Source organism: Erpetoichthys calabaricus, chromosome 10, assembly GCF_900747795.2.
Source record: "Erpetoichthys calabaricus chromosome 10, fErpCal1.3, whole genome shotgun sequence".
In the NCBI taxonomy this organism is placed as follows: Eukaryota; Metazoa; Chordata; class Cladistia; order Polypteriformes; family Polypteridae; genus Erpetoichthys; species Erpetoichthys calabaricus.
The window spans coordinates 18,175,442-18,196,814 of NC_041403.2; the positions used below are offsets into that span (position 1 = coordinate 18,175,442).

At 40.9% G+C, this 21,373-nt stretch overlaps 1 protein-coding gene across 1 annotated transcript in view; it reads left to right on the forward strand.

Moving 5' to 3' along the window:
* LOC114658872 (leptin receptor gene-related protein-like) overlaps positions 1-12,482 on the forward strand; it is a 33,167-nt gene extending 20,685 nt beyond the window's left edge. Inside the window, exon 4 of the mRNA XM_028810963.2 lies at positions 11,101-12,482. Coding sequence (XP_028666796.1) covers positions 11,101-11,217 — 117 coding nt within the window. The 3' untranslated portion in view covers positions 11,218-12,482. The remainder of the gene's footprint in view (positions 1-11,100) is intronic.
* The last annotated feature ends 8,891 nt before the right edge of the window (positions 12,483-21,373 follow it).

The following is a 21,373-nucleotide window of genomic DNA, read 5'->3' on the forward strand; positions in this document are numbered from 1 at the left end:
CAGAAGTACAATGAATACAATGTGGCTGAAAAGAAAGAAGAAAAGTGTGAATTTTGAATCGTGCAAACCAATCAGAGACTTGTTTTTCTCACATTTACACTTTGTCTGTCAAAATAAAGCAAGCTCATGATGCTTTGGAAATTGTGAAACTTTTCTAAATATTCATGAGAAGGTCACATTGCAGTTAAGTATGACATACTGTCTGTCTCAAAGTCATTAAGTGTATCACCAACCTAATACAACTTTGTCACCAATAATCGTAGATAATACAATGTAGTCTACCTGTAAATTATTAAATTAAATTTAAAAAAAAATGAATGCTAGCTAGTTACAGTTAATAAAGCCATTGTTATTACCATGAGAAGTCACAGAATTTTCCATCTTGGGACTGGAGACCATGAGGTTTTGAGGGTGGTGTTTAACATACAAATTGGATTTTTAGTTTTTAAATTTCAATACAGTGTTTATAGAAAATGCATTGAGGGGAGTTTTATAGCATAAAACTCATATTAGAAATTTGTTTTGCTTTCAGGGCCTGTTTTTTATCAAGCATCTCAGAATTACTCCTAGGAATTGCAGTAAAACTCACTCTAGGATTAGAATTTGTCCTACCTGATAGCACAAGTATTTACCAATTATCCTATACCTACTCCCAGCTAGAAGTAAGAGTTCACATTGATGAATTCCTGGCATGATGACACTCTGTAGTTTTCTGAAACTAATGCTAAGGCTGGACTGCAATGATGATAACCTTCAAAGTAGTAGTAGGAGAAGAACATGAGGAAAAATATAAGGTAGGATGCGGTGTTAAGCAACATGCAATTGTTGCCAATTCACTGCAACATAAAGAATAATACTGTAATGAGCACAAAGATAGAGAGACTGTTCCTGCCTTGCACCCTATGTTTGCTGAGGTTAGCTTCAGCTTCCCATCAACTCTGCACAGGTTAAATTGGGTTTTATAAAAGTAATGGATAGATGGATAATTGATCTACAACCGAACTTTCAGATGAATTACCTTCTCGCTGTTATGGCCACAGGAAACACCTCATAAAATAACAGCTACTAAAAGTGGCAACAGCTATTCTCGTGGTCTTTCTGATGTCATGTTCACTATTCCGGTGTCCCTGCCGCCTTCTGCTGTACCATGCTATGTCTCTCTCCATGATCACCCCTTATTTCCTGCAAGGCTGTATTTATCCAATGCCCTGGGAGTCTGTCTGCCTTCTTGAACCTTTCCAGGCTTGTAAAATGTAATGTGAACGTTTCAGGGGTTTGTGGAATACTGAGTTTAGTGAACCTGTATGACAATTGGCTGTCAGTTGCCTATCCAGTCCCACTTAACTTCAGGATAATATGCTGCTTAAACTCAATAGTTTGCATCCATGACTATTTGTGCGCGGATACTGTGATATTCCTCCACACTTGGGCCAATGATCTTTACGTGCGTGTTGATTTAAATTAATTCAGCTTGCTTTAACGTTACGTCACTTGGAGTGTTGGGAAAATGTATAAAACTACATATTACTTCACCCCGTTGTAACAATTTTTAAATTTTGCCGCAAAATACGAGAAATAGTTGAATGTGACATACCCAAATCATTGCTATTGCAAAGCTGCATTTTACACATGACATTAACAACACTTTGATTTCGCCTGACAGTGCATGGCTTCTCCACTGTAATGTACAGGATTTGTTATGGTGTGAATGTTCTCTGTCAAATCAATATCTTTTCATGAGTTCATTGTTGTCCAGCATTTTCAAAACATTCTCCCTTTCCTCGGATGTGCATGCCAATCTCTGCCTGAACACCATCTTCAGCTAGCTTGGAGCAAGTTGCGACACTTAAGCAGGACTTAGTAGAGATTGTGAACTAAGTTGAGAGTAGTTTCCTAAATTAGGAAAATCAATAAAATGCATTTACTCCTATTCCTAAGAGCAGAACCAAATTTGCAATACTCTGAGCCAGATAGGACTGTTTTCCTACTCTGAGATGCTTGAGAAATACTGGCACAGGAATGGCTATCAGACAAGTAAAAGAAGAAAATATACAAGTTCAGTTAACAATTTTAAGGTAAATTTGAAATAAATATTATGTGCAACCTCAATTACTGATTAATTTACTATTTTAAAACATAAGTTTAAAAAAAAAAAAAACTGCACAGCTTTCTGTACTCCATTTTTGTTGATATCCTGAACTCCATCCATCCATCCATCCTCTTCCGCTTATCCGAGGTCAGGTCGCGGGGGCAGCAGCTTGAGCAGAGATGCCCAGACTTCCTTCTCCCCGGCCACTTCTTCTAGGTCTTCCGGGAGAATCCCGAGGCGTTCCCAGGCCAGCCAGGAGACACAGTCCCTCCAGCGTGTCCTGGGTTTTCCCCGGGGCCTCCTCCCGGTTGGACGTGCCCGGAACACCTCACCAGGGAGGCGTCCAGGAGGCATCCGGATCAGATGCCCGAGCCACCTCATCTGACTCCTCTCGATGCGTAGGAGCAGCGGCTCTACTCTGAGCCCCTCCCGGATGACTGAGCTTCTCACCCTATCTTTAAGGGAGAGCCCAGACACCCTGCGGAGGAAACTCATTTCAGCCGCTTGTATTCGCGATCTCGTTCTTTCGGTCACTACCCAAAGCTCATGACCATAGGTGAGGGTAGGAACATAGATCGACTGGTAAATTGAGAGCTTTGCCTTACGGCTCAGCTCCTTTTTTACCACGACAGACCGATGCAGAGCCCGCTTCACTGCGGACGCCACACCGATCCGCCTGTCGATCTCACGCTCCATTCTTCCCTCACTCGTGAACAAGACCCCAAGATACTTGAACTCCTCCACTTGAGGCAGGATCTCGCTCCCAACCCTGAGAGGGCACTCCACCCTTTTCTGGCTGAGGACCATGGTCTCAGATTTGGAGGAGCTGATTCCCATCCCAGCCGCTTCACACTCAGCTGCGAACCGATCCAGAGAGAGCTGAAGATCACAGCCTGATGAAGCAAACAGGACAACATCATCTGCAAAAAGCAGTGACCCAATCCTGAGTCCACCAAACCGGACCCCCTCAACACCCTGGCTGCGCCTAGAAATTCTGTCCATAAAAGTTATGAACAGAATCGGTGACAAAGGGCAGCCCTGGTGGAGTCCAACTCTCACTGGAAACGGGTTCGACTTACTGCCGGCAATGCGGACCAAGCTCTGACACAGATCATACAGGGACTGAACAGCCCTTATCAGGGGGTCCGGTACCCCATACTGCCGGAGCACCCCCCACAGGATTCCCCGAGGGACAGGGTCGAACGCCTTTTCCAAGTCCATAAAACACATGTAGACTGGTTGGGCAAACTCCCATGCACCCTCCAGGATTCTGCTAAGGGTGTAGAGCTGGTCCACTGTTCCGCGACCAGGACGAAAACCACACTGTTCCTCCTGAATACGAGGTTCAACTATCCGACGGACCCTCCTCTCCAGAACCCCCGAATAGACTTTTCCAGGGAGGCTGAGGAGTGTGATCCCTCTGTATTTGTAACACACCCTCCGGTCCCCTTTCTTAAAGAGGGGGACCACCACCCTGGTCTGCCAAGCCAGAGGCACTGTCCCTGATGTCCATGCGATGTTGCAGAGACGTGTCAACCAAGACAGCCAGAACTCCAGGCGTATCTCATCCACCCCCGGGGCCCTGCCACCAAGGAGTTTTTTGACCACCTCGGTGACCTCAGTCCCAGAGATGGGGGAGCCCACCTCCGAGTCCCCAGGCTCTGCTTCCTCATTGGAAGGCATGTTAGTGGGATTGAGGAGGTCTTCGAAGTACTCCCCCCACCGACCCACAACGTCCCGAATCGAGGTCAGCAGCACACCATCCCCACCATATACAGTGTTGACACTGCACTGCTTCCCCCTCCTGAGACGCCGGACGGTGGACCAGAATCTCCTCGACGCCGTCCAAAAGTTGTTCTCCATGGCCTCCCCAAACTCCTCCCATGCCTGAGTTTTTGCCTCGGCAACCACCGAAGCTGCATTCCACTTGGCCTGCCGGTACCTATCAGCTGCCTCCAGAGTTCCCACAGGACAAAAGGGACCGGTAGGACTCCTTCTTCAGCTTGACAGCATCCCTCACCGCCGGTGTCCACCAACGGGTTCGGGGATTGCTGCCACGACAGGCACCCAACCACCTTATGGCCACAGCTCCGGTCAGCCGCCTCAACAATAGAGGCACAGAACATGGCCCATTCGGACTCAAATGTCCCCCCACCTCCCTCGGGACATGGTCGAAGTTTTGCCGGAGGTGGGAGTTAAAGCTACTTCTGACAGGGGGCTCTGCCAGATGTTCCCAGCAGACCCTCACAACACGTTTGGGCCTACCAGGCCTGACCGGCATCCTCCCTCACCATCGAAGCCAACTAACCACCATGTGGTGATCAGTTGACAGCTCCGCCCCTCTCTTCACCCAAGTGTCCAAGACATGTGGCTGCAAGTCCGACGACACGACCACAAAGTCGATCATCGAACTGAGGCCTAGGGTGTCCTGGTGCCAAGTGAACACCCCTATGCTTGAACATGGTGTTTGTTATGGACAATCCGTTACGAGCACAGAAGTCCAATAACAAAACACCACTCGGGTTCAGATCAGGGGGGGCCATTCCTCCCAATCACGCCTCTTCCGGGTCCTCACTGTCATTGCTCACGTGAGCATTGAAGTCTCCCAGCAGTACGAGGGAGTCCCCAGAAGGTATGCCCTCTAGCACCCCCTCCAGGGACTCCAAAACGGGTGGGTACTCCGAACTGCTGTTCGGTGCATACGCACAAACAATAGTTAGGACCCGTCCCCCCACCCGAAGGCGAAGGGAGGCTACCCTCTCGTCCACCCAGGTAAACCCCAATGTACAGGCTCCAAGTCGGGGAGCAATAAGTATGCCCACACCCGCTCGGTGCCTCTCACTGTGGGCAACTCCAGAGTGGTATAGAGTCCAGCCCCTCTCAAGGAGATTAGTTCCAGAGTCCAAGCTGTGCGTCGAGGTGAGCCCGACTGTATCTAGCCGGAACCTCTCAATCTCGTGCACAAGCTCAGGCTCCTTCCCCTTCAGAGAGGTGACATTCCATGTCCCAAGAGCCAGCTTCTGTAGCCGAGGATCGGACCGCCAAGGTCTCCGCCTTCGGCCACCACCCAACTCACACTACACCCGACCTCCTTGGTCCCTCCCATAGGTGGTGAGCCCATGGGAAGGGGGACTCACGTTGCCTCTTTGGGCTGTGCCTGGCCGAGCCCCATGGGTGCAAGCCCGGCCACCAGGCGTTCGCCATCGAGCCCCACCTCCAGGCCTGGCTGCAGAGGGGGGGCCCCGGTGACCCGCGTCCGGGCAAGGGAAAACGTCCGTCCAAAAGTTTTTATTCATCATAGAAGGTTGTTTTGAACCGCACTTTGTCTTATCCCTCACCTGGGACCAGTTTGCCTTGGGTGACCCTACCAGGGGCATAAAGCTCCAGACAACATAGCTCCTAGGATCATTGGGACATGCAAACCCCTCCACCACGATAAGGTGGCGGTTCGAGGAGGGGTATCCTGAACTTTCTCAAAAATTTCTTCAAAGAGAAGAAATTGGCACTCTGAGCCAAGCTATTTCAGATGAACCGACATAAAGGAAACTACAGGTGTTTTCACATTTTATGTGAACTATTATTATTACAAGGATCCAAAATTATGGAAATGTGACTTAACAGCTGGTTGCTAACAAGCTAGAATACTGTATACTTCCAAATCTCCCTCTGGGGACAAATGGAACAAAATCACTATCTGTCTGTCTGTGATGGTTTACCAGCCCATATTGTGTTCTTCCTCTAACAGACCCTCTGTAATTTTAGCACTGGTTGGGTGAGAGCTTCTGTTACTCTTAGTACTCTAGTGGTGAAGAAGCATAGTACAAGAATGGTGTCTCAATAGAATACAGTATTTCTGCGTGAACTGTGTTGACTCTAATGTAAAAGGGGGAGACCCAGGGGCATAGAGAGTAAGTTGAGAGAATTCCTCCATTTTATTTGGTGACAGGAAACGGGCATAGCAAGGAGCAGAGAGGGTATGGTGGTGTTGCTATGGTCAGTAAGAGCAAGCTATGTTTGCCTTACCCTTAAGATAAAACACTGGAATAGTAAAAGGCAAGGAGGCCTGGACCTGTTAAAAGCATCTGTTGGGGGAATGGCACAGAACTTTCTAAGGATTTTCCTGAACCTCAAGGTGGCCCAAGGAGACCCCTCAGAAGTAGCCTCATTTAAGACCTGTTTTGGACCAGAAGCTTGGTGGCAAGAGAGTAGTTTGGCAAAAATTCAATATGGTAGTGAGGTAGTGTGACCAGAGAGAAGAAGACTTGGAGGTGAGTGGAAAAACTACTCCATCTAACAAACATGGTTCAGAATGTATTTTGCTATGTATCGCATTCTGTTAATTTGTTATTTTGTGTCCTCACACAGTCTTTTTTTCTTGTGGGTTGCTTTGTATAGAATAAACTCCTTATTTTGAATAAAGTCTTTGTTTTTAGCATTTTGTTCCAGGTGTCATGGACACATGAGGTTACCCATCATACTACTAAAGGCACTGCAAAAATGTGTCTTTGGCTATTTGTTTTCTAGTGATTGTGGCAATATGAAAAGATAGAAACTGTATCTTCCAAACTGACTGAGTTCAACCACTGGACCCCATGTAAACTCCATTGCTTCCTAATCCCCAGACAATGTGGTGCTAATCCTTCCAGAGATGCCAACAATATATGCAGAAATTAATTGTTTCATATCAAGCATTTACACCAACTAAAATGTTATTTTGAAACTTCTGGATGATTTTGGTGGCACTACAGAGATGTAATACTGGATTCTATTTTAATTAAATAGCTATAGTCCTTTAATTTGTTTTGGTTTTAATGATTTTTTCCATTTTTGTGACCAACTACCTTATTATTCTACTTGCTATCAAATATTAATTATGGTGCGTACATTCTACGGACTGTTATTCTGATATCCTGCCCTACCAGACTTATGGCCTGTGAAATTATAACTAAGTACTTTAAGATGGTTTACTCCTAACTATAGTGTAGCTGGATCAGATATTCAAAACAGGGGTATGCACAAATATTGAGTGTGTTTATCAATTTTTAAAAAAAACTGAATAAGAAAAATGTTCCTTGAATACCCAAAGCCATTATTCATGACAAATGCACAATGCAAAAATGCCAAGGTGGGAAAGCGAGTCTTCTTAAAAGGGGAAAGTAATGGAGGAAGTGTACCATCATAGTTATCCTGTAAATGCTTGAAATCTTGGAGGGGAAAACTGATAAAGCATCTCCCTTTAAAAACTGCTGTTGAAGAAAGATAGATAGACAGATAATTTATTAATCCCAATGGGAAATTCACATTATCCAGCAGCAGTATACTGATACAATAAATAATATTAAAGATTGATAATCATAATAATGCAGGTGAAAAACCGACAATAACTTTGTATAATGTTAAATGTTAACGTTTACCCCCCCGGGTGGAATTGAAGAGTCGCATAGTTTGGGGGAGGAATGATCTCCTCAATCTGTCAGTGGAGCAGGACAGTGACAGCAGTCTGTCGCTGAAGCTGCTCTTCTGTCTGGAGATGATACTATTTAGTGGATGCAGTGGATTCTCCATAATTGATAGGAGCCTGCTGAGCGCCCTTCTCTCTGCCACAGATGTTAAACTGTCCAGCTCCATGCCAACAATAGAGCCTGCCTTCCTCACCAGTTTGTCCAGGCGTGAGGCGTCTTTCTGAGCTTTTGAGTGGGATCCTTTTCAGTCCATTACTATAACTGGTGTAAACCTAGTGAGGTGGCTAAATAAAAGCAGACCGCCGTCTTAGAAGGAGTTCACCCACCCCCATAGTGGTACAATATGTCAAAAAGGATCATTTGTGCTGCGGTGGGTTGGCACCCTGCCCAGGATTGTTTCCTGCCTTGTGCCCTGTGTTGGCTGGGATTGGCTCCAGCAGACCCCCGTGACCCTGTGTTCGGATTCAGCGGTTGGAAAATGGATGGATGGATGGATGGATCATTTGTGAAATTATTTGGAGTAAAAATATTTAAAACTGACCATTTTGATTATGATTAAAAATAAAATTTGACTCTTATTGTTACAACACTTTTGGTGTGGGTTACAGTTCTGTTTCAAATAAGATATATGTGTGCCTAACCAGCTTTCTTTTCACACAACCAGAGTGTTGCTGTAATGTTAACCCAGTGCCTGCACTCCACATGGAGAGCAAAAATGCCCCTCCTGTTAACCAATAAAACCAAAGAAGAACTTTATTAGCTCATTTGAGTTAGAGCTTATGATAGCTGGGTAATTCTAGTTCAGCACATGATCTAGATATTCAAGAGATGGCACACATGGCTGTATCATAAACTGACAATTTTATTTTTTTTGTGTAGTTTTCTTTTAATAATAATTAGACAAACTAATAAGTAAATATTGATCAAATGTTAGCTGTTATTTTTTTTGTTTTGTTAATGATGAAATATACTTAACCCTCACTCCAAAATTGGTCAGAGATTAGATTCCTTAAATGCCTTAGTTTAATTGTCGGCCTTCTCCAAAGTATAATCCTAACCAGCCACATCCTACCAGTAAATCTATTTGCTTTTTCTCCCCTAAAAAATTTGAGTATCCATATAAATAGTGGAACAATATATGACAAACATTCAGAATTATCTTTGATTATGAAAATTTAGCTTTGCATGAATTGGCAGAGAAATAGTTCTAAGTACCTTGTGTTAATTTGGTAGCGCTCCTCACACATTATACAAAAATTAAATTTCTGGTGCAATGCCACGTGCAAAGTCAAGTTACAGTAAAATGAAAGTATACACTCCATATTTCCATGACAAACTTGGCACTTGTTATTCAGAAGAGTTTGTTATGGTCCTTGCAGAGCTTCACACTGGATGTGCACTAAACACAGGACAGTTATTTCTGGTATTCCTGGCCTTTCCTTTCTATATTTAGTCTCTCCATAAATATTTTTTATTGCTATACCATAATGTGGATAGTTCTTGAAACAGTTAAATTGTTTTTTAGAAATGTATTGATGCCAAAATCACATGGCAGAATGTGTTTTTCTGTATGCTACTGTGGTTGTTCTTTGTGGACAGATATTTTATTGGCAAACCCAGTAACTGATTAGTCTGCCTTTGTAAGCATGTACAGTATCTACTCAAAATCTTATCCAGGTTCAGTACTACTGTCAAACACAGGCCTGCTCATCCATTTATTTTCTGAACCTGCTATTTGCCTTAGATACAAACTAAAAACCAACCCTGGATGGTTTGCCAGTTCATCACAATGTATACCCCATTACATACAGTACCTGTAATAGCCAATCATTTTTTTTTTTTTTTATTCTGAAGCTTTTATGGAGAACGGAGATAACAAAGTTCCTAACGCAACAGGCTTCAATAGGAAACACAATGAGCAAATTGCAAGCAATATCAAAATGTGTATAAAAGAAATCTCTAAACCATATGTTCAGGTATCCAGTTGTATTTTCACAATGTCTGAAATACATGATGTTTGCTAAAATATTGTGAAATAAATTCTCTCATAAACAGCTGAGGAGTGTGCTCAAACAGGAACAATTTTTAGAATTCCTTTCTACAAGGAAAGGCTGACAGCATTGAAGCTTTTCAGTTTAAATACGTGAAGATGAATGACTCTAAAATGGCCAGAGTGTGGCGATACTGCTAAATTGTCCAGGGTTCATTGACACCTTGTGCCCAGTGCTGTTTTCTGGCCGCCTGCCAACCTCTATTGCCACGGTGCTTAATTATGGTCCTGTACAGTTGTAGTGGCTGCAAGCTTTTGTTCCAATCATTTTTGTAATTAGAAGCCAGGTCTAGTAAATACTGAAATTTGGTATTTGATTATATGGATTGTTAGTTCTTTAATTCTTTTAAAATAATCATTGTCACATCATACATTTTTATATCACATTATACATTTTTTGTTTACTGATCACATTATTCATGTTGTGCCATCCAGAACAGTACTGTACCTCTTGGTCTTTTCCTTCTCACTCAGTTATTTAAAAAACATTTCATTAACACAGATACTTCATGATGCATGTACACAGGTGTAAATGGAGGCACTTTAGCGGGAGAGCTGGTGGTTTCATTGTCATTTGTACATCTGTATTAACTGATGGCTGGTTAAAAAAACTGGTTACAATTAAAAGTTTAAATAAACCTAATTAAAACTAAAATAGGCAATGAAGCGTTATGAATTGTAATAAATGAGGTAATTTAAACTAAGCCTAAAATATGTTGCTTTAGTAGCAAATAAACCGGCTGTAAATGATTAGGTTAAAGTGAAAACCTGCTGCCTTCCAGAATGCAATCGAGGAACTGTGCTCTTTTGGATTAAGTGGATGTCAGAACATATGTGTGCATTGATATGAATGATGCATGGTTTAATAAGTCCGTATTAGTGCAGTACATTTGAAAATGTGTAATTGCTCTTCGCCTTTACTGAATTAAGCGGAGTTTTGAAAGTACAGTGTGTATGAATGAAGTGTTCAAACTTATGAAAGAAATTGGAAGGCTGAATCCCAGCTGCTACTTTAAAATGAGTTCTTCAACAAGAAGACAAGGGGTGTCGGAGGGGAGCTAGTTAAGTGTAAATTTTGCATAAACATTGAAAAGTCTGTCCTCACACAAGGAACCACAGACACTTTCTGTAAGTTGTCAAGTAGTGTGGTAAACTGTAGGACTTTAGGAACCTTCAAATCTCAATGTAGATATTTAAAAAAAAAAAAAAATAATAATAATAATATACAAAAATTAGATGACTTGGAATTCATAAGATTGGGTTGTGACGAATGGTCTTTTCTTGTCAAAACTTTGTTCTTATTTGTGCCTGTTCTATTAGTAATGGACTGAAGAAAAAATAATACATAAATGAGGATTTTGCGTAGATGGTCATGCATTATATAGTTAAATGCCAATTTAATGTATAGTATACAGTTAAAATACTACTGCAAGATAATTTTAAAATGAACAGATAGGTTGAAAGCAAATTAAAGTTACCTTTCTTTACTCTTTTTACAGATCAAGTGGGGTGCTTGTGGCCTTGTGATGGCAGGAAATGCAGTGATTTTTTTCACCATTTTTGGATTCTTCTTTGTTTTTGGCAATAATGATGATTTCAGCTGGGATCAATGGTAGTCTTTCACTTAAAATACTGGATCGTCTTTGACTTTCGCTGTACGTCTAAACTTTGAAGAATGAAGAATAAATATCCAAGTGTAGTGCCTCCTCTGCAGCTTTGTTTTAAACCAGTTTTGTGTGTGTGTGTCTGTGTGCATGTAAAGAATGGGGACAGACCATAGTGCCTGAGCCTTCTTGAAAAGTGACTGTTGGCCAAAGATTCTGATGGCTTCATATTAACCTTTTATTACACAGTAAATCACAAGTATTTATTATTTCTATTTTCTTTGCTTCAGAACTGAGATTTGATTTATACCAGAAATAACCAAAATATATTATGCCTTTTATATTGTATTAATAATAATGAAAATGTATAAATGGAAGGGACCTGATGATGTATTAGTACACTACAAAGAACCTGAAAAGTTTTCTCAAGATATCACTGGTCTTTTTAATGGAAAAACTTTGCTTTATGTAACTATACAATTATCAAACAGCAACTATGCAATTTATTCTAAAAATCAACCAGGCAGAAACAAGTTTAAATAAATAAATAAAAACTTTTTGCTAACTACTGACATTTACACTGTGGAAATGTGTGCAGTTCTGTTTAAGTAAAATGTCCTTTAGGAAAAGTCTAAGCCACGCAGACTTACATGCTAGTGTATGTTACATATGGGCCCTTTCAGAAAGGGTCCACATTTACAGATTGATTTTTTTTTTCTTTCTACATTATGTATGTAGTAGGCTTTCAAAGAAATTACTTATTTTCATGTTAACTTAAAATAACATCCTGTAATACATGCCACCACTGTACAAGATTTCACTTGTGCAAGATGTGCAAATTGTCAATGTAATGGACTGGTGCACTAACTAGGGTTGTTTCTGTGACAAGGTTCTATGAATTCAGATTAAGCCAATTTGAGAATGTTATAGTGAATCAAGCGCATTTATGTTGGATGTTCAGCTGATAGTTTTCCCAAAATTCATATTTTCTTCTTGGTTGTGTGTGGCATCTTTTTTTTTCTTTTTTTTTTTGTACCAAAACAGATTACCAAATTAAGCTGGACCCCACCTCAACAATCAGTTCTTCTAATCAATAGTGTTAATGCTGATATGTTTTCTTTTTTTTTTTCAAGAAATATACATTTATTTTTCAGTCACAAACTTACCTTTACTTTATAATATAGTCAGTGATGCAGAATCTACAGTACTTAAGTTTAAACCTCACCTGCCCTTGCCCCACTGAGTGACACTGAATAACCCACTTGACCTTTCTGTGCTTAATTCGCAAAAAAAAAAAAAAAAAAATACATGGAAACATTTTAGAATCTTAAGTTTTCTTGTATAAAGGTGCCTTTTACATGTATATGTAAATCTTCCTGTAGTGAAGAACGTCACAAAGCCCTTTCCATGTTTATAGCTATCAGTAAATGTATTTGCATTATTTACAGCTAGAGGAAAGGCAGGTTATGTGATTTGCTTGGGGTCCAGCGCCTGAGTACTTTTGGCAACAAACAGAATTTTGCCAGCTTTGTGAAGTACTGTAACTCATATGGGGAGTGAACTAAATTGAGCTGTACTTTATAAACTCGAGGCCACTAGGAGGCAGCAGTGCAGGGCTGTGACTTGTAAAGTATCGGCTATCATTAAGTTCACTGCAGTTGTTTCCATAGTTCATTTAGTTAAAGTGACTCACAAAGGGTCAAACAGTCTCTGTTTGACTCTCAGCTGTCCATATACTGGATTTGTAGTGAATATCCGTTCAATTCATTCATAAACACGCTTCACTTATGAAACCAGTACAATATACAGTAATTGCAAATAATAAAGTAGGGCCTTCCCATAGTATTCGGTCATTTCTGTATTTCTACATTGAACTTTTTTACATTAAACTAGCATTCGCCTGGGCAAGTGAAGGCCACTGCACTATTCAAAGCCTTTTCAAAAAGATTGTCTGCTCAGTTAAAGAAGTCATTTGTAAAATAATTAGATAGATTTTTGTGAATTTAAAAAGAAATTGTCTTTTGATATTTAAAAAATGCTTTTAGGCACCAAATCATAAAATAGCAGCATAGTATAGTTGGTAAAGCATTGGACTCTAAGCCACAAAGATGCTGGTTCATGTCCCTCATCTGATCCGATATATCATCCTGAACAAGCCATAATCTGCCTGTGCTTTAGCTAGGAAGAAAATAAAACACAATCAGTAAACAGTAGTAATGTATCATAATCTTGTAAGTCACCTTGGATAACGGTGTCCAAATATACACTAATCAGAATAAAATCACCACCTGCTAGAAGACTGGCACCACAGAGGGTGCTGGAGGATGAACACTGGCCCATGGTACGAGTAGGTTATACTGTACTGCTATTGTTTGTATGTACTTAACGTGAGCAGTGGCACGTCACGAGAGTCTCTGAGGATTATAGTGTCCCAATGCTGCGTGGGGTGAACTGGAAAAGTTTTTCTTCACCGAAAATGCAGCTTAGCAACCAAGGTGCTTTTCTCTTAACTGCAAAGATGTTAGTTCAATTCTTGTCGCCAACACAACATGTGACCCTGAGCAAGACATTTAGCTTGTATGCAAACCAGCTGTTAGAAAATTATATATAAAAGTTGTACTGTGTATTTGTACTTGTAATTTGTCATGGAAAGAAGAGTGTGTGGAAGGTTGCTGTGTAAAAATTATTTACATTCCAATAACTTAAGTAGTGGGAGCCATATTGCATACACCAAACTTTCATATAACACGTTTTCTATAATATTTACTCTTTGCCATATTAAAACTGACAGGTAAAATGACTCTTCAGCAATCATTTGTAGTCCTGTCTAAAATAAAGCCTGTATTAGATATGATAGTTAAATTAATATAGTATTGTAAAACCAACCATGGCCTGCACTGTTTGTGTGAAATTTACACATCCTGCCCATGTCTGTGTGTGTTCTTTCTCCACATGTCTGTTAGCCTAAACTGGAATGGTCTACATGAGCATTACCTGTGACAGATTAGCATCCCACCTAGGCTTCCTTCTTAACTTGCACCCAATGCCTGCAGTATATTCACTTGTTCAATGCAATGCTGAACAGATGGATAGCTAGCTAGATTTTCCCTATAAAAGCACCTTTTACTGAAATACTGTCATTTATTGTGCCTTTGATAAACCACACTGTTGATGATGGAGAGTTTCAAGGATTTCTTTTTGCTTGGGTACTTTTTCAGACAGACAGCCTTTTCCTGGGGCTTCATACCAGAACTTTATAATCCACCACATCAATGCACCATGTATTAATGTGCTCCCTTATGCTGTACATGTTTATCTTGCTGTTTAATTTTCAATATTTTGCTTCAATTTATCTGCCCAAGTGCATAAATTAAAGTCGTTGTGCATAACGTCCCCTTTTTTGCTTACATCTTTAAGTCTATCATTAAAGGTAACATGAATATATTTTTTTAACTACAGCTATACATTTCTAATAGTATTGGGGTTATTTGTTATGGTTTCTTGTTTTATTAACAAAAGGGCAAAGGGCAGAAACATGCTGGCAGTTATTCTGTTGTCTGTTTGTACTGCAATAATACAGCACTTATGTACTTGCATTGGCCAAATATAATACATGAATTTCAACATTTGAAATAAAGTGTGTTCTCCTTGTATTTATTAAACTGTTTAACTTTTGAATGATCTTGTGTTCCATATATACATGTATTCTGCTCCTCAATTGATTTTCTTGTCATGCATAGGTTTTCTTTGCCATTGATCACACCTCTGAAACACTGGTGACTCTCATGGGTACTCAAAGGGCTGCACTTTTTAGTGGCTACACGATGAATTCTAGGAAGTGATTATCATAGCCCTATTTCTTAGCAGTCACATTTAAGCTATTGTTGGTTTATTGTTATTATTGTGAATAAGGAGTTGACCTGGGGGGTATTTTTCGTACGTCGCTTAAATCATCCGAGATCAGATGCCTCATCTTGGATGAGTTAATGCCAGTGAAACTCATCTGGGATAAGTCGGTTTTTCAAACGCAGCCATGTAGTAGATTAGTCGAGCTGGATCTAATCATCCGAGATGAATGCACGCGCCTGCGCGGAGTGAAAAGCCCATATATATTGAGTCTAGAAAACATGATCAGCAAGTCTTTGATAGGCTGCAACAAAATGACGAAAGAATGGGTGCATTTTTTTCACACAAGCGGAGCAAGACCTTTAATTTGAAGGACATGTAGAATTTCAAGATTTAATATGCACAAGGGGTAACACTGCAAAAGCAGCCCAAACCAGAAAAGACGGCTGGCAAAAAGTGGCCGACAAATTAAACAAATTAAAAAAGTAGTGTGCATTGTACTTACACAAAGCAGCGTTTCATTTCCTATGTGTCAGATTAATTAGATAGATAGATACTTTATGAATCCCAAAGGGAAATTCACATTTAATATATTAAATATGCATGTAAATTCATATTTAATATGTCATAATTCCAGATCAAACGTGAGGACAAGGAGAACATGGGAACAGGTTAAAGTGAAGTACAAGAATATACTTCAAACTGGTAAATATTGGTATATAACTATTTAAAGAATTGTTGACATAATTTTTTTTTTTATATTATATATGATTCTTTAATTCTAAAGCTAATAAGAAGGCAGACAAGCAAAAAACAGGTGGAGGTCCACGCGGTCCAGACCTAGCCCTTGCAGAAGATGCCCATCGCCCTGTTTCTGAGGGCATTCCAGGGCAAAGCTCCTCCTCAGAACCAGTGGCAGGATGCAGTGGTCACTTCATTTCAGGTAAAGGATGGTCATTGTATATATTGGTCATCGATGTGTGCCATAGGTATGTTCCATATAGCCCTCTTTTTTTTGTTGGGTTAGTTGCAGATAATGTTATATCCCTAGAACCTGTGTCTGACCAACGAGATATTGATGAAGGTCAAATATTTGATGAAGACACTGTGTCTGATTATTCGTATCTGCGTACAATCCAGTGCCCCAGTCACATTTGGAAATCCTGGGTAATGAGAATGTTAGGCTGATTGTGAGATTCTTCATGGAACTGTGGGTGTTTTTGCCTGTGTGTTGCCTACCTACAATGGCATGAAACGCCTCTTTTATTGTCTGCACATGCAGGTGTCCAGGAAACACTATGAAAACCCGAAGGAAATATTTCAGAGCCAAACAGACTTTACGAATTGCCAGGCAAACTGCACTTTTAGTTGGATTTTCCACATCGCCTACAGTATATAAAAGAAGTTCTGCTTGCAAAAAACCTTAAAGCAATGCATACCGTCTGTCTGGTTGTGAGAGCCCGACTTTGCCTAGTTTAACTTCGAATATAAGGTGCTAATAAATCTGAGGTACAATATTCCCCCTCGGCTAAAGCGGTATCTTTCGAAAAGAATTTCCTCCGGGAGTAATAAAGGATCTTGCCGATCTTGCAAAACCCTCTCTATATGAAATTCTCTTCTTATAATTTGCGCACCGATATCAATTGGTTGCTCATTCATGAACGGTGAAGCCATGTCTTAATGAATTCCACGCACGGACACTGATTAAGTGTGTGAGCTAATCCTCGTTTACATCAAACACACCTGCTCCGAGCAGGTTTGAGGATTAGGATGTGTTGCTATGACAACACTTCCAGCAAGAGTTTCGAAAAACCGACAGATCCAGGATCAGGCCAAATCGTCAACAATTACATCCAGCTAAACGGGTAATCCACGTACGAAAAATACCCCCTTGGTCAGGTGTGGGTGTGTTACTGGCATGAAGCCTTTATGGTCCTTCACACAAGTTCTTCTGTAATTCTTTCCTTTTCTTGATTGCTTCAGTGATGAACTGGTCTGCTTTAAACACACACTGCAAGGCTTTGTTGTCACCTGTATTACAAAAATTGGATGCATCTAGTCAAGTTGTTCTCCAGTGGTCTTCTATAGCAGTCGGGGGAATGGTTAGAATGTCTTTCTTCAGCCTTTCCAAAAATAAGGCCACAGTTGAGCCCTCTTTACAAGACAGGTGGCACTGTGGAATCCCTAGACATTTTCAGTGATGTGGATCTTTATAAAGTTAAAGCTACTGACTAAAGATTGATAACCCCTGAAGGTTGATAAATGTATGATAGTTATTTCACCAATCATTGAGGCATTTAACCACCTCCCAGCAGGCCATATTGTCCCTGTTGTTTATCAGAACCACTAGTGGTGGCTATAATGTGCTGTGCATTTTTTTTTTGTGTGTAAGAATTGCAAGAGTGTGGTCAGCTTATGTCAAGGCACTTCACTTTATTTCTTGATTTATGTTACTGTATTGTTAGAAGAATATTGTAGGTTCATGTTTATCTCTGCTGCAAACAGATATCTCTCAATGGATGATAAAGACAACCTAAACTTAAACCTAATCAAGTAGGCAAAAGGAAGAAAGAAAGTGTATAAATAAGCATGCAGGGTTGTAGTTCATTATCCATAAAACTTTTACTCCACAGAATTGGAATGACATGGAAGAAGTAAGTCCTGATGAACAGTTAGCATCTGAAACATACAGACATATTTGATTTGATTGGTGTGATTGTTAAAATAAAAGTTCAAGCATATTATGTGTAGAAGGTATACTGAAATTCTTACGTGTATGTCTTGCCACACATACAATGTTTCACCAATCTCCAGCACCGTGACCAGCAAGTAATGGTAGTCAAACTTGGAACTTGCTTTGAAATACATTTCAGCTTATAGCATAAATAAATGTTCATAGAAGGACTTAATCTGCATACTGTAGGATAAACATAAAGGTCTGCTGGGCCTAATTGCTAATCAGGCAGTCCTCCATTCCCCTAGAATGATTAATGTCAATGGTCGGTTTGGCTTAGTACCAGAAGCTGCTAAAAATGGTTACTTTGCCACACTGCCTTCCACTACTCACCTCAAAACAGGCAGCAGAAAGGTAAAAACAGTGAAAATAACAAAAAACTGACTTTCAGTACTGGATTAGCTTCTCAAAACAAACAGCTGTGGTCTAATAGTGGAATGAGTATCACAGGTAACTTATTGCTGAGATTCACCAAGGCAGTAACAGAAGTCAACCATTGTGATACACGTCTAGCTATGAGCAGGATGTGTAAGCTGTTGTTTTTTATCATCTTATTCAAATATTATTTATAAAATTAGTCAAATAACTGTGACACTTTCTCCAAATGGCAGTTTTGTTCCTACTTAATTCTGCAACTAAAACATTCTAGAAGTGTGTCAGTTAAAACAGAATTCTGAACAGTACATGATATTGGATACTTGAAAAAAGTCTTGTCTTAGAGCTTCACTAATCTCCTCTGTTTTTCCACCTGCAGTTCTGTAGCTCAACGGGTGGAAGATGTGGGACTCAGTTTACGCTTCCACCTTGAAGCCCCTGCCCTCTCAGGCTGACAGTATAAAAATCCTGAAACCATCAGAAGTCAGGTTAATTGAGAACCATCAGTTGAAGAGGATAGCACATTCCCTTAGAATCTTTGTTTCTCTAAACTTGGCTTATGTCAGTTTTGCCCCCTTGCGTGCACTTTATTTTCCAAGGTTTTTTGCAAGATCTTCACTTTTACTTGAACTCATTTTGTCTAAAATTTCCTTCTTGTACCTTTACAACAGTAATATACCGATTTGTTCGTTATTTGATTATACTGTATTTATTCCAGACTACATGGCCATATCAGGCTTTTTAAAATTGTATAGTACAGTGCATCCAGAAAGTATTCACAGCGCATCACTTTTTCCACATTTTGTTATGTTACAGCCTTATTCCAAAATGGATTAAATTCATTTTTTTCCTCAGAATTCTACACACAACACCCCATAATGACAACGTGAAAAAAGTTTACTTGAGGTTTTTGCAAATTTATTAAAAATAAAAGAATTGAGAAATCCCATGCATAAGTATTCACAGCCTTTGCTCAATACTTTGTCGATGCACCTTTGGCAGCAATTCCAGCCTCAAGTCTTTTTGAATATGATGCCACAAGCTTGGCACACCTATCCTTGGCCAGTTTCGCCCATTCCTCTTTGCAGCACCTCTCTAGCTCCATCAGGTTGGATGGGAAGCGTCGGTGCACAGCCATTTTAAGATCTCTCCAGAGATGTTCAATCGGATTCAAGTCTGGGCTCTGGCTGGGCCACTCAAGGACATTCACAGAGTTGTCCTGAAGCCACTCTTTTGACATCTTGGCTGTGTGCTTAGGGTCGTTGTCCTGCTGACAGATGAACCGTCACCCCAATCTGAGGTCAAGAGCGCTCTGGAGCAGGTTTTCATCCAGGATGTCTCTGTACATTGCTGCAGTCATCTTTCCCTTTATCCTCACTAGTCTCCCAGTCCCTGCCGCTGAAAAACATCCCCACAGCATGATGTTGCCACCACCAAGCTTCACTGTAGGGATGGTCCCTGGTTTCCTCCAAACGTGACGCCTGGCATTCACACCAAAGAGTTCAATCTTTGTCTCATCAGACCAGAGAATTTTCTTTCTCATGGTCTGAGAGTCCTTCAGGTGCCTTTTGGCAAACTCCAGGCGGGCTGCCATGTGCCTTTTACTAAGGAGTGGTTTCCGTCTGGCCACTCTACCATACAGGCCTGATTGGTGGATTGCTGCAGAGATGGAAGGTTCTCCTCTCTCCACAGAGGACCTCTGGAGCTCTGACAGAGTGACCATCGGATTCTTGGTCACCTCCCTGACTAAGGCCCTTCTCCCCCGATCACTCAGTTTAGATGGACGGCCAGCTCTAGGAAAAGTCCTGGTGGTTTTGAACTTCTTCCACTTACGGATGATGAAGGCCACTGTGCTCATTGGGACCTTCAAAGCAGCAGACATTTTTCTGTAACCTTCCCCAGATTTGTGCCTCGAGACAATCCTGTCTCGGAGGTCTACAGACAATTCCTTTGACTTCATGCTTGGTTTGTGCTCTGACATGAACTGTCAACTGTGGGACCTTCTATAGACAGGTGTGTGCCTTTCCAAATCATGTCCAGTCAACTGAATTTACCACAGGTGGACTCCAATGAAGCTGCAGAAGGATGATCAGGGGAAACAGGATGCACCTGAGCTCAATTTTGAGCTTCATGGCAAAGGCTGTGAATACTTATGTACATGTGCTTTCTCAATTTTTTTTTTTTTTTAAATTTGCAAAAACCTCAAGTAAACTTTTTTCACGTTGTCATTATGGGGTGTTGTGTGTAGAATTCTGAGGAAAAAAATGAATTTAATCCATTTTGGAATAAGGCTGTAACATAACAAAATGTGGAGAAAGTGATGCGCTGTATATCCTTGATGGTAAGGTTTCTTTCCAAATCCCTTTAGTATTTCCTATAGGGTTTAATTCATTGTGCCAAATTGTCAAAAAATACTTTTGAATCACAACGCAAGCTGGGTGATATATTGGAAAAGGAGGCGACTTGCCAATAGAGTCAGGCTGCAAACCTCCTTTGGCAAACCCTTCCATGGCTGAAAGACATCAGAGTCCGCTCGACAAAGAGGGTCTGCCACTGGAGGTCTGCAGGCAGACTGTTCCTGACACTGCTGTCTTCCACTACCTGGATCCAAGTTTGAAACCCAGCTGCAGTAGATGTGAAATTTACACGTTCTCCCCTTGTTCATGTGTTCTTTCTCTTCTTGTACAAAGGCATTCATTTTAGAGTGAGTTGTGCCTCAAAATTGTCCTGCTGAAGTGAAAAAGTGGATTTGGGAACATCTGTGGTTTTGGCCAGTAGGTGACTGATACAATTGTTTACTGTATAATGCCAGCAACCATAGCCCCTACACTTTAGAACAGGTAATCACCCTGCAGCTAAGCAGATTTAGGCACGGCCAGTACTTGGATGGGAGACCATCTAGGAGAAAGCTTGGGTTGTTGGGTTGCTGTTGGAAGAGGAGTTGGTGAGGCCATTAAGAGGCATTACTCTGTGGTCTGTGTGTGGATTCCAATGCCACAGTGCAGTTACTGGGATGTTACACTGAAAAAACTAGCAACATCCTTTGGATAAAAATGATGTCTTAACTCACTGTGGTCATTAATGATCCTTAGGCATCTTTTGAACCCAGTAAGGTGTACCCTGATGTCCTGGCTAAACTTTCCAGCACAGCTTGGTCATTCTGGTCCCCAATCATCCCCTTTCCCTTATTGGCCATCTCTCTCACCCCTCTTC